The sequence below is a fragment of the Ammodytes marinus genome (assembly GCF_949987685.1).
Source record: "Ammodytes marinus genome assembly, chromosome: 10".
Lineage (NCBI taxonomy): Eukaryota > Metazoa > Chordata > Actinopteri > Uranoscopiformes > Ammodytidae > Ammodytes > Ammodytes marinus.
Genome location: NC_137214.1, coordinates 11,845,404 through 11,858,045, shown reverse-complemented (window position 1 = coordinate 11,858,045; position 12,642 = coordinate 11,845,404). Strand labels below are relative to the sequence as shown.

The 12,642-nt window shown below is 40.5% G+C and overlaps 1 protein-coding gene across 1 annotated transcript; it reads right to left on the bottom strand.

Annotated features, from left to right (window-relative positions):
- Positions 1-1,818: 1,818 nt before the first annotated feature.
- On the bottom strand, positions 1,819-4,222 carry tlx3a (T cell leukemia homeobox 3a; the record flags this gene model as incomplete). Its single annotated transcript, XM_080036189.1, has 3 exons — positions 1,819-2,002; positions 2,569-2,806; positions 3,793-4,222. The coding sequence occupies 3 exons, from the start codon at positions 4,220-4,222 to the stop codon at positions 1,819-1,821; spliced, it is 852 nt and encodes a 283-aa protein (XP_079892315.1).
- Between the last annotated feature and the right edge of the window lie 8,420 nt (positions 4,223-12,642).

Sequence of the window (12,642 nt, the reverse complement as noted above, 5' to 3'; positions counted from 1 at the left end):
TGTCCTTGTGTAAAGTTTCTGTTAACCAGAATAAAACTTTTTTTCTAGCATCTTGTGGACAGTACTATCAGTCCAGCTGTGCTGACCTAGAGAGGAGAGCCTCATCGTCAATTTCTGTCCGTTAAAATAGAAAATTGTTGACTGAGGGTGACCAACCTTTCACTGTGAGGGAGAAACAAGAAGGGGAGCTGGGAAGAGGGAGTGTGGGTAAAGAATAGAGGGAAGACAATAACGAGAGGACATGACGTAAGACGAGAGACCTTTTCACTGATTCTGAAGGAACGGAAGCCATGTTACAAACAAGAGCCATTGTTTTCGAGATTGACCAGGACAAAAAAAAATTAAATAATCCAGATATAGGAATGAGTATGTGTCATGCCCACTCACTGTGCTACCAATGGTGTAATAAAAATCCTTTGCTGAGACGTGTTGTGGCTGATGTGCTCAAATGTGTCCGGACATACTTCAAGATAGACTTGACATACAGGAAGACAAACAGATAGACGGCTCCAAACTGTCAGAATGAAATCACGTGTATTGATATATTGTATAAAATCATTATATTTATCAATAAACTTTTCAAGAAACAAAATGAATTCATGTCTGCTATGATTTTCTTGACCTAGTCAGTCCATAGCTTTTTCTTCTTTCTTTTTTTCTATAACTTATAATTATTGTCTATGAAAACCTTGAGAATCATCCTCAAGGTGCACCGTAATGAGCACGAGCAAAGAAAGGGTCACAAGAAGGGGTTTATATTGTTATTTACACATATACAATGAAAGTACAAAAAGAGTTGTACATTTGCGCCTCCATCCCAGAGCACGGCCTACAAATAAAGCATGATAATGTGCATATGAAAAAAAAAACTTGCCACCGAACATGCATCACTCCCCTTTATTACCCCCAAACTCACATATTTTCTCAACTCCTCTCCCTTATAATCCTGCTATCTATTTTCCTTTTATTGCCGCTCATAAAAAGCATTTACGCCCATAATGTAACATTTATGGCATTGTTTTCTTGGGCTACGGTGATGCCCCACACCTGTGTGTGTACAGGTGATTGTGGTGGGTACATTTACAAATGAGATTGGAAGATGGTGTAAGAAAAAAAATCTTTTAACCAGCTTTTATGTGAGTTTTTACGAGGATATTTTTATATTTTGCAACAGAACATAAGATGTATTTAAAACTCCAAATGACATGTTTATTAAAGTAGGCTACTACTCTACTGTATAGGTGATGTAGGCCTCACCTTCATTGCGCTGGTGTTCTTCCCTCTAAGAAAGAAACAGTGCCAACCCTTTCAGAGTGTAGCAAAGTCTGCTTGTTTCAAAATAAGGAGATGGTTGCATTAAGCAAAAAGATCTTCACAAAAACAAAAGAGGAAATAACTCTCGCATAACAATCATGTGTGGAAAATGTCTTTCTGCATCTTATTCCAATAGTTATCAGAATAAGTACATCACAAATACAATCACAGGGAGACAAGGAATTAATTTAATAGCAAGTTCTGTTCCCTGTTTTGGCGAGAGAGAAAAAAAGTCTCATGTTCCCAAAGTACAGAGCTGCAAGATTTATTCCAAGAAAGTTCTGTTTTTCTGCTTCACTCACCATCACCTCAGGTCCATTTCCACTCACATGGGCTGGCTGTGGCCCATGATCCTTCACTTCTTCTGGTCCAACTTTTATTTTTATTTCTTTGTCTCCATTGCATGGATCAAAGTAAGTCCCACTGTCCTCGTGTATAGGCCCCAATAATTGAATTGATTGATCCTCCCATGGATAACAGATGATGCTCATTGATTACAGCGTGCTATTCCCTTTCCTCGGCCCAGGGCTGGAGGTTCTGCAGCGCGTACAGGGAGGAGTTATGGGCGCACAGAGGATCCGTCACCGCTGATTCGCCGAGAGACTTCTGGAGGGCGGACTGCTGCAGCTGCATGATTAGCCTATTGGCCTGCTGGCGCTCCGCCTCTCTCTCCTCGGCTGTCTGTCTCCTGAAAGAAAAATAATACATTATAATAGATACATAAAAAACAAGGGGTTTTGCATGAAAGGACAGCAAAAATAATTGCAGAGTTTAAAAAGTGTCAAAATCCACCAAAGCTGCAAAAAAATAGAAAAAAAGAGTGCATGGAATACAATTAAAATTGTTTCTGAAGTGTTGCAAGAAATGAAAGATGTCAAATTAAAATAGATTGCAATTTACATGTTTGATCATTTGTATAGCCTACATTATTCTAGGGCTCCATGTAATGTACAAATTGTAGATGAAAACAAAAAACAAGACGAGAAAAACAAAATGTCGATCAATGCTATATTAAAAGGGATATAGTTTTATTTGTTGTAATTTACGTTTGGCCTGTAATTATTTTATTATTTATTTAAGATATTTGTTTTTGTTCCGTGTCAACGGGGTCAATGCACAGGAAATTGCGCGTGGGGTCACGTCACGTGCGTAACGAGGAAAGTTTGTTTTTTGAACGGTTACGGCCTAAAAAATCAGGCTTTACCATCTGTATATCACGAGAAATAATATTTAAAAAAAGAGAGTCATACCAACCTCCACTTGGTCCTGCGGTTCTGGAACCAGGTTTTGACCTGTGCGTCTGTCATCTTGAGACTCTTGGCCAGCGCTGCCCGCTCGGCGCTCGCCAGGTACTTTTGCCTGTGGAAGCGCTTCTCCAGCTCGCAAATCTGAACCCTGGAGAAGGACGTGCGGGGCTTTTTCCGTTTGGGAGGCGTCCGGTTCTGGTACGGGTGACCTATCCGCCGCGTGACTGCGAACGGTACCAGAGCCGCTGTAAACAGACAGAGCAAGAGGAACACCCGGGTGAGTGCAAAATTAGATTTTAATTCACCCACCCGACTCTGTATGGAAATTCCAGGCCGTATATCACACACACACGCACACACACACATATCTGCCCTGTTTGACAACAATTCCCTATTTCGACTGTGTAAGCTATATGGGAGAGGAAATGTTCGAGGAGAGATGAGTTTGGCCAAAGTATTGGAAACAGTGGAATTATAAAACGTGAATAAATACTCATCTTAAAGTTATTTTACAGGCGAGACTTTGCAGTGCTAATTACAGGACAGCGGCCCATTGGCCTTTTAATGTTTTCTTTGCACACTGTGTTACAGGCCTTTGTAGGCTCCTGTTCTTCAATTAATTCGCTTTACCTTTTTGTTAAAGACTGAGTAAATACTAAACCCACTTTATTTAATGTATTTAGCCTATTTTGTAAATATTTCTCTATAATTTACCAAACAAATGATTCGACAGACTAATAGATTAGCTTGCTCTTACTAATCTTCATATTCATCCTCTTAATAACATTTTATGGAATGTATTAGCTGTAAATTGTGACACACCATGATGCTGTTATTTGGTGATTTTAAAACAAAGCCTATCAGAAGGTTATGTGTTATTGGCCAACACTGCATTTGTTTTGCTCATCTGCATGATGTAAAACTGAAATATTCAACTCCAGTAACACCGAAAATATAATATAATAATAGGCCTATATAAAATGTAGTGTGCGCATTCGAACAAAAACAAACATTACAACTTGTATTCTGTTGGACGTTTCCCTCGTCCTTTGTTCATTTTAATTATTAAAGTGAAAACATTTCAGTTGGCTGCAAATAGCCTCTACATCATTTTGGCACAGGTTTTGTCGTCTTTTTGAAAGGGTTCAGCAAGAGCAGCAGTTAAAAACCGTTATAAACATAATCAAATATTAATGACTGGAGAGCCCATTAGGTCTAACAGCTGGCCTACCTGATATCCTCTCCTTAGCGAACCGGTTTCCTATCCAGGGGAAACACAGTCCTCCGAAGCCAGGGACAGCGCCCTGGACGGGGTTCGGGGGTCCCGGGGCTGTCATAGGTCTGTGCGCCGGGACTCGAATGACTCCCCGGCTGCCCAGACTCCTGCTCTCCCCGTACGAACCTGAAGCGTCCATCGGAGGCATTATACCGGAGAGGGAGATGGACAGCGCGGTGTAGGAGGGCGCGCTGGCCACGCTAGGGCTTCCTAAACTGTAATAACCGTCGCCGTTGCTTAAATCGGATACACTCTGCCTGCCAGCCGTGCGTCCGTTCTCTGGCTCCGTACCGGCGCCCAGGATCTGGTCGATGCCGAAGCTGATGGGCTCGTGTTGAGCCGGTTTGGGAGGAGGAGGGCTCGGCGTGCTGGGTGCTTGCTCCATATCGCAGAAAAAAAACGAAAAAAAGAAGAAGAAGATTCTTTCAGGGGGAATTCACAGCAGCAGGGTCAAACTGTAACCAAAAGTCATCGCCAATAGTGTCTCCATCGCTGTCCAGTCCTGTGCCCACAGAATCCAGCGTATACGTGTCCCCCGATGTCTCTCTATACAGGCCTCTGTCAGGACTGGTCCCTCTCTTCAGGCTGTGGTGAAAGTTTGATGGGCGTTTGGAGAGATGTGACGCTCTGTCCTCCTCTCAGCGCGTCAAAACGCTCCGTCTAGCAGCTCCGTACGTCCTCCTACCATCCCTTTCCCGCCACTGATTGGCTGGCACCAGGAATGACTGATTGAATGTTAATGGGGGTAAGGCCCACGATTTGGCACAATAACCAAGATTTCCCATAACCACGGCCGTCAGCTTGTTATGAATATATGGCGTCTTCATTCTTAAGTGAGTCAGATGCTGATGTTGTCGTTTTTTATCATTATATAGGAGTGGGGGGGAAGGGGCCAAAACTTCATGGAGATGTTTATGGCATACATGTGTAAAATAATCGCACGAGGGATCACAGAAGATCAATGTTCGTTTAAAAGCTCCTTTGTTGACGGACATGTCAGATTTTATCGCCTCATCCAAATAGTGTTTTGTCAGTCATCCGTCAGTGCTTGCGCTCCTTCCCATAAACGCATTCACTGTGGACGGGTTAATACGTTTTAGTAACAAATGTGATCAGATGTTTAAAAATAAATAAATAATTCACACACTTTTAAGGTCTGAAGAATCGATGCTCCTTCTGCCCACTTTTCATGCGAGACACAAAGTGCGCATCGTTTGTCCTATTGCTGTCAATGCTTAACTCTTAACTCTGTATCAGTGGACACATGTGGAATAATAAATAGTATACGTTCACACGGAAGGCTGGTTAAAAGCTATTAGGGATGTGTTCTATATAACCAATCGGACATTTCTCGTGGATGTAGCCTATTATAAAGAAGATAACAAAAAGGAAAAAGCGTCAGTCTCCATTTATATTTCCCTTTCATTTGAAATCCTTCACATTGTCCTCGAACTTAAAATGTGGACAGTTACCTTTTTATATTTCTTGGATATTTGCCTGCACATTTAGTGGCAAGTGGTAGTTTTTTTTAAGTGAAACATAAAAAAGATGAAATGTTTTTCCAACATTCATAATGCATCGGATTGAATGTCTTAAATGTTCACATCCCTTACAATTAAATACAGATATTTGTGTTTATCCATGTTTGGTTTGATGTCTAGTTAAAATAAATACATGGTGGGTTAAATACAAATGAAAACTCATTGAAAAACATATAGGCCTACTTAATAATGCATTTCAACAACTTTGATTAAATATGTTGTGTTTTACGAGATAATCGATAGCAATAAAAAAAAAGAATGATGCCAGGGTTATCCTTTCACCAGTGCGTAATTACGCACGTGGAATTCACCAGTCTCTCTTTTAGTATTAAGTATGTAATAATGACTGCGGTCTGTGATTGAATATTGGCAGTGAATATCCAGCACCTATTAAAGCATGGCAAAGCATTATGGGGCCTTATTTGTTCCCTGGTAGCCAGTGCCAACATTAAATGACCTGACAAGGGAAAGGCCATGGGCTACTTCAGATAAAGTGTCCGGGCTCTGGAAGCTGCTAACCGCTCAGATTCAATGTAGCAGGCGCCCAAAGTGACCGGCTAATCACATTTCCACTAACTTGACTCGGGGACAGACAAATGTGCATCGGGTTTGGTTGCGGCAGGTGGCTTTTTAAGGGATCACATTACAGTACTTTAACAAACTAATGGCGAACATATTCATTTAGTGGCGAAGAGGGGTATATAATTTGTAGCCCTTTTAAAAAAAGATCTGTCTGACCTTTTCATTAATCATCGTATTTCAGGCATGATTTTAAATGTATGAACCGTGTAAATTATTAACTTTCAGTAGCCTATTTGGGTCATTAGTAGGCCTATTAGCTACTATTGTATGTCCATTATTATTTTTCTAATCCAAATCCAATCTCTTAAAAATGCAGCCTTATCTGATACTGTATGTCATCTGCATTTGAACATAGAAAGGGATAAAATAAAGCAAAAGTTGAATTGCTTAGATTCTAAATCTTGAGATTATACAATGCAAAGTCAAACGGAAATGCAAAGAGACTGTAGTGGCTAATGTATATTTTAAAAAGGTTCCGCATGCATCTCGCCCTCTCACAATATAAAAAAGTCTTATATGAAGCAATATGAGATGGGACAAGGCCCGAGGTGTTTGTTTGGCAATATGGACAGACTCTGAGTGTTGGCTGCTTCAACCCCGCCATATGTGAGCTCACCGGTGGCTTTTGATGGGGGAGAATTGGTCTGTTATAGCTGTCATCTTTGTGGACAGTTTCATGTTTCTCTCGATGACATTTGCAAACAAAATAATAGGCCTACCCCCCTATAGTTAAAATTATGGCGGAGTTAGTGAATCGAATTAATTTGAATGATTTACAACAATCACATGGCCACTAATAGGACGAAGCACACTTCGAATAACTGCTTCATGAAATCTTTGTCGCGCGTTTGTCTCGTTGTGAAGGCAGCCCCCAGTCAGCCTGTGCGGAGCAGAAATGCAGAGTCCCACTGGTTGCAGATGTTGGGTGTTGGTAATCCGTTGTGTAATCCAATGATGAGGTCTGATAATGACACATTAGCTGTGACCTATACCGGCAGGCTACCACCGTGACACCGGTCATCCAAAAATGCAACTATGCCCCGGCCTTTATTGATGGTTAGATCATTTCATTGCTTCCTGATCACACCAGAAAATATATATAAAAAATAATAAGACAAAATCAAATCAAAACACACACAACTTTAAATAAAGCAGCCTTGATCTCCTTTTAGGCCAAAATATTTCGAAAGTGTTCCTTGAAAAGCCCCCCCCAGCCCACACTGACAATTAAGCTGCACATCAATCCTCGTTTTTTTTCTCCAAAGGCAATATAAATGCTGACACCCCGATTCCGAAAGTCCAAAAAGAAACGACAACAAAAGGAGTGAAAGAGTGCGATTTGTTTGAGAAATTACCACTTGATCTGCATAATCGGGGGGTCTGGGCTGCGGCTCGGTACCCGGGGGCTGCGTTTTTATTGCGCGTCTCCTCGCCGTTATCAATTTCAGCAAGCGCGCCTGACTTTTTAAAAGGGGGACGAGGCCGGCTGCCTCTGAATAATGAATGACACGCTTTTATATTGTCGCTAAAGTGCCCGTGATGTTACAATATGAAAAGGCAGCGGTAAGTAATAGTGCATTTAAAGGGGATGTAGTGTATTATTATGATGTAAAAGAGAAGGAGAAGAGAGGCGGTAGAGAGAGATGAGTGGATGTAGGCACCCAGAGAGAGAGAGAGAGATGGAGAGAGAGAGAGAGAGAGAGAGAGAGAGGGAGAGAGAGGGAGAGATTGTTTTATTACAATAAGAGGAGATGAGTTTGCCTCGCAGCGAAATGGGGACCAGTTAATGAAACTTTACCGCAGCTAACGATTTCCCCTCCCTCGCTCTAAAAAAAACCCGCCCTTATGAAATATTTAAACTATTTAATATAGGTAGTATTAAGCTGAAAGACACTGGCATCGGCCATCTGACAACGTTTACAAGGCTGTGGATATTTTTTTAAAGTTGGGTAAACAAATCTTTAACGGCCCCCTCTTTCCCCCTCATCCCACATATACGACAAGAGTCGTGTAGTAAATCATGCTCACATTGAGTGCAATATGGTGAAAATGTGTTTTTACTGCTGGGAGACTTGATTTGGTTTAATTTACACTTTTCCCCGTGCAGCGCTGATGTGCATCTTTAAGCACAGGGATGCAGCAGCTTCAGGGGCGTAGCACACAACTCTGAGTTCCATACAGAAGTTGGCCCCCTTTCTGCGTGTCACACATTTTTTATTTTACATGTAATAAAGCCTAGAACTGTTCACATGAATCTGTAGCGTTTAGTTACTAAGAACTGCCAGTTAAAAAGTATACTAATCAGTTGTGGCTAAGTCTGTACATTAAGAATATACCCACCATATCAACCCTTAATATGTCATAGCCCAGGATAACTAAAATATGTTTAACCCTGTGAAACCCAAGCATTGATTTTGTTGATGTAGGATTTTTTTCTCCTTTTTAAAATTGTTTTAGCAAGCCTCTGATCAGGAAAATATATTTAAAAAAAAAAAATTATAATTCCTGAGGATTTTGTGAAAACGTTGCAAAATTGCAACAACGGGTCTTAGTGGTTACAAATTTAGCCCATAAGAACCCGCACCCAGTTCTACTTATAGGAAAAATATGAGGGAAGGAACACAGACTAAGTAGACCACATAGAACACATTTCTGATGTTTTCTCATTTTTTTTTTTTTTTTTTGGAAATTTTTTTTTTTTTTTATCCAAAATATTATCCAACATTTTTTTTTAACCCTAATATTACAATGTGTTGTCATTAATTTTTGTTTAGATTTGTTCAAATGTACTTTGAATTTAGCAAAAGAACATATATTAATTCAAAATAAATGAAACACTAAAATTAATTGATTAGCTTATTACCATTTTTGTTATTGTGACAAATACGTCACTCCAAATTTTTTTTGACTATTTTGAGGCTCACGGCCCGATGTGACGTATACGTAATTTTGGGACATTCAAAGTGTGTGTGACCTGGATGTCACCGTGGGTCCTTATGGGTTAGGGTTAGGGTTAGGGTTGGGTTAGGGTTGGGTTAGGGTTAGGGTTGGGGTTGGGGTTGGGGTTGGGGTTGGGGTTGGGGTTGGGGTTAGGGTTAGAGGGGTTAGGGTTAGGGTGGGGTTAGGGTTTGGGTTAAAAGGTTCCTTTGTTGGAATGTGGGTTAGGGTTAGAGGGTTAGAGTTAGGGGTAGGGTTGGGTTTAGGGTTAGGGTTAGGGTTGGGGTTAGGGTTAGGGTTAGAGGGTTAGGGGTAGGTTTAGGGGTTAGGGTTAGGGTTACCCTTTTTATCTTTTGCAGATCTCACACATGTATATACTGTAAATTATTATACTATAAAGCAACACTGGGATTCAATGGGAGTAATTTTTCAAAACAAAAGTTTTTTATTTGTGTTATAGTTTTAGGCTAAAGTTTAAGGTTATATAGTTTTATATAAAACTAAATGACTTTAAACCTTAAACTTTAGTGAACTTTAGCTTAAAACACAAATAATACACAATTTACTCATGATAAGTGATTGGGCCTTTTGTTTGGAAAAATTACTCCCATTGAAGCCCAGTGTTGCGTTTTTGCAACATTAAAAGAAATCACTGAAAATCATGTAAATTTAACTTTTTTAGTTTGGTTATTGAAGTAATATGTTACAGAACAACTTTACAATACAGGAAAAAAATATTAAAGGTCAAGTACTTACTTGGAAAATTGTTAAAATTGATCCAACAGAGAGAGCTGGGAGCTCAGTGGGAGTCATCCATGTTGTTTGAATTTGAAATGTTGCTGTTCTTACAATATTAATATTTTCCCGCTGAAATTGGTGATTTGATACATTGTATAGTCTGGAGTGCTGGAATATGTAGTATTTGTGTACATTTAGTCCTGGAAAATGACTACAAAACAGCTTTCAATAGATGTTGCAAATTTACAACAGTGGGTCTCAGAGGGTTAAAGGAATAGTTCAATGTTTAAAATTTTTATTTTAACGCCTCACTCTCCGGCTCAAGAAAAGGTCACAAAAACCGTTCCTGTAACTGTGCATGCATTTTTGATACAGAAATGGGCAAAGGTTGTTCATCCAGGTTAGCTCATACACTGGTGGAGCTGGTCTAAAGATGCACTTTACAACATCACTAAACGCTCCTGTGTGCTTGTTTGGACTTGTCTATTTACCACATTATGTTGCCCTTTATATTTTACGCATGATGTCATTAACAAACAAAATACATACTGGAAGGAAACCAGGAATTGCCTGTGACGGTCACGTATGTATTTAATCCTTATACAATATACCATGTACAAATATAGAATGCAACATAGCTTGATGAATAAACAAGTCCCAACAAGTACACAGGAGCTTTAAGTGATGTTTTAAAGTTTATCTTTCTACCTGCTCCCCATGGCGACCATTCTTTGAGCTAAGCTAACCCTGATGAGCGACCTTTGCCCATTTCTATATCAGTAATGCATGCACAGTTACAGTAACAGATTCTGTGGCCTTTTCTTGAGCCGGAAGGTGAGGCAAAAAACTGAAAATGTAAAATGTTGAACTATTTTACCTTTTTAAATTAAGTCAAATAATGGCAATGTGTTTCATGCTTTGTATGCTTTCATAAGTATGTTTTGACTAGTTTAGGTTAAATAATACAAAAAATGCATTTCAATGCAAATTAAATTATTTTTTTCTGTTTGACTGCCTTCAATCCAAAACAGCAGCTAAAATTAGCTTCGACCATTCAGCTGGATTCTACCTTTTTTTTATAGAGACATGACATTTTTTCAGATGTTTAGAGAGGAGTGCTGCTTTGCTTGACTAAGCCCTTTTTTTAAATGTATGGGATGACCCTACACCATTTGAATTACAATTTAACTCACTCAACTTATTTATTCAATACATTTTAATATATGTATGACATATTAATTATAAAATAAAATGTAAACAATTATTATTATTATTATTATTATTATTATTATTACATTTTTCTTAATTTCATCCTTTAGGAGCCCCCCCCCCCCCTCCCACACACACACACAATACAACACCCGTGCACAGCTCACAGGCTCATCCTATCAATGTAAATATAAGGCCAGTTGTCTAGTCTGTAATGCGAGGGATAACCTAGCATGGCCCCAGCAGTGTGGAGAGGAGGGGGGAGATAGTGTTTCATATTGACATGCTCAGTGGGATTGTTGGATGAGAAGAGAGGAATGGGATCCCCCATCAGGGACTCTGTCAGGGCCATCATCATCCCTGGGCTGTCACTGGACCACTGCTCTGTGTGCCGGGTGGACGCAATTTATCTGCCAGACACTTAAAAAGCAGATAAAGAACTTAAAATGTCACCGTAAATGTCAAATATATGGCTCGGTAGATATTAAAGGATTTTAATGACCAAATATGAGGGGCTGTCAACCCCCGAAAAGGTTCTCTTTATTTGAAGAAGGATCAGTCCGGCCATCAAGAGAGAATTCTCTTTTAAAAAAAAACAAAAAAAAAAAAACTTGTAGCAGCTGATTAATAAAAAAAAGGTTGTGGTGGATCATTTGATATGTTTTTCACATGGAGACAAACAGCAACCATTAGCGGGACCCTCAGTGTGATTCTCTTGTATACAAATCAGTCCTGTAAGCTTTTTTCTCCGGTCGAGTATCAGGATGCACATTTAACCGCACGACGATGCCCCGATACGGTGGATATTTGTTTCAATGAACATCACATTCCTGTTATTCTTTAGGAACGATACGCTCTGCCTCTGTGTGTGCGTGTGTGTGAGGGGTGCACCCATGTAAGCCTGTCTGATGGTTGAATGCACGGCTGCCTCTTCACGCTGGTTAAAAGTCAGGCGGGGAGGGAGGGAGGGAGGGAGGCAGGGGGGAGAGGAGAATGGAGAAGAAGGGAGTGAGAAAAGGGAAGTAAGTAAACCGCACAGACGTGAATTATAGGGATGGACGGAGAGCAGAGGGCAAAAAAAAAATGAGGAAAAAAAAATGGGACGGATGGATGGCTGAGATTGAGATGTGAGAGAAAGAGTTAAAGCATTAATGGGGGATCATTTGGGGCTGATGATAATTGAACACATGGCTTGAGTTTGGACAAGAGGATTCCCATATCATCGTCTCGTCTCTTTGTGTCTGAGTGTGTATGTGTGTATGTGTGTGTGTGTGTGTGTGTGCTCTGTTCAGAGTTAATCTCCGACTTATCCATTTTGAGTGCTAAGTAAAAGTTTCTCTGCCGTTTTTGTGGATACATTTTCAGCCAATGATCGTACTCAATGGCTTTCAGAGGGACCTGCCATTGCCAAAATGACTGATGTAATTAATAAGTGAGCAGCATGTTTGCTATTGCTTTAATGACTGATGACTGATTTTTTTTGTGTGTGTGTGTGTGTGTGTGTGTGTGGGTTGGAGAGAGCGTGTGCCAGCAAGGGTTTGTGTTTAAGAGCAGCTGAGTGCTCCTGAACGCCCCTGGTCGTGGCGCTAATGTGTTAATTCATTACTGCTTGTATAGTCGCTTGCATTGTGTCAGAGCTGCCTTTCCCCGTATCTCTCTCTCTCTCTCTCTGTCTGTCCCAGGGCCCATGTCCTCTCCGCTTCATAAAAGCCGATTATCCTGCGTGTCGCCGCCGTTCAAAGCCATTCTCTCCTGCCTCTTGACCTCCTCACCCCTCCTGTTGCCTGCCCGCGGGGCG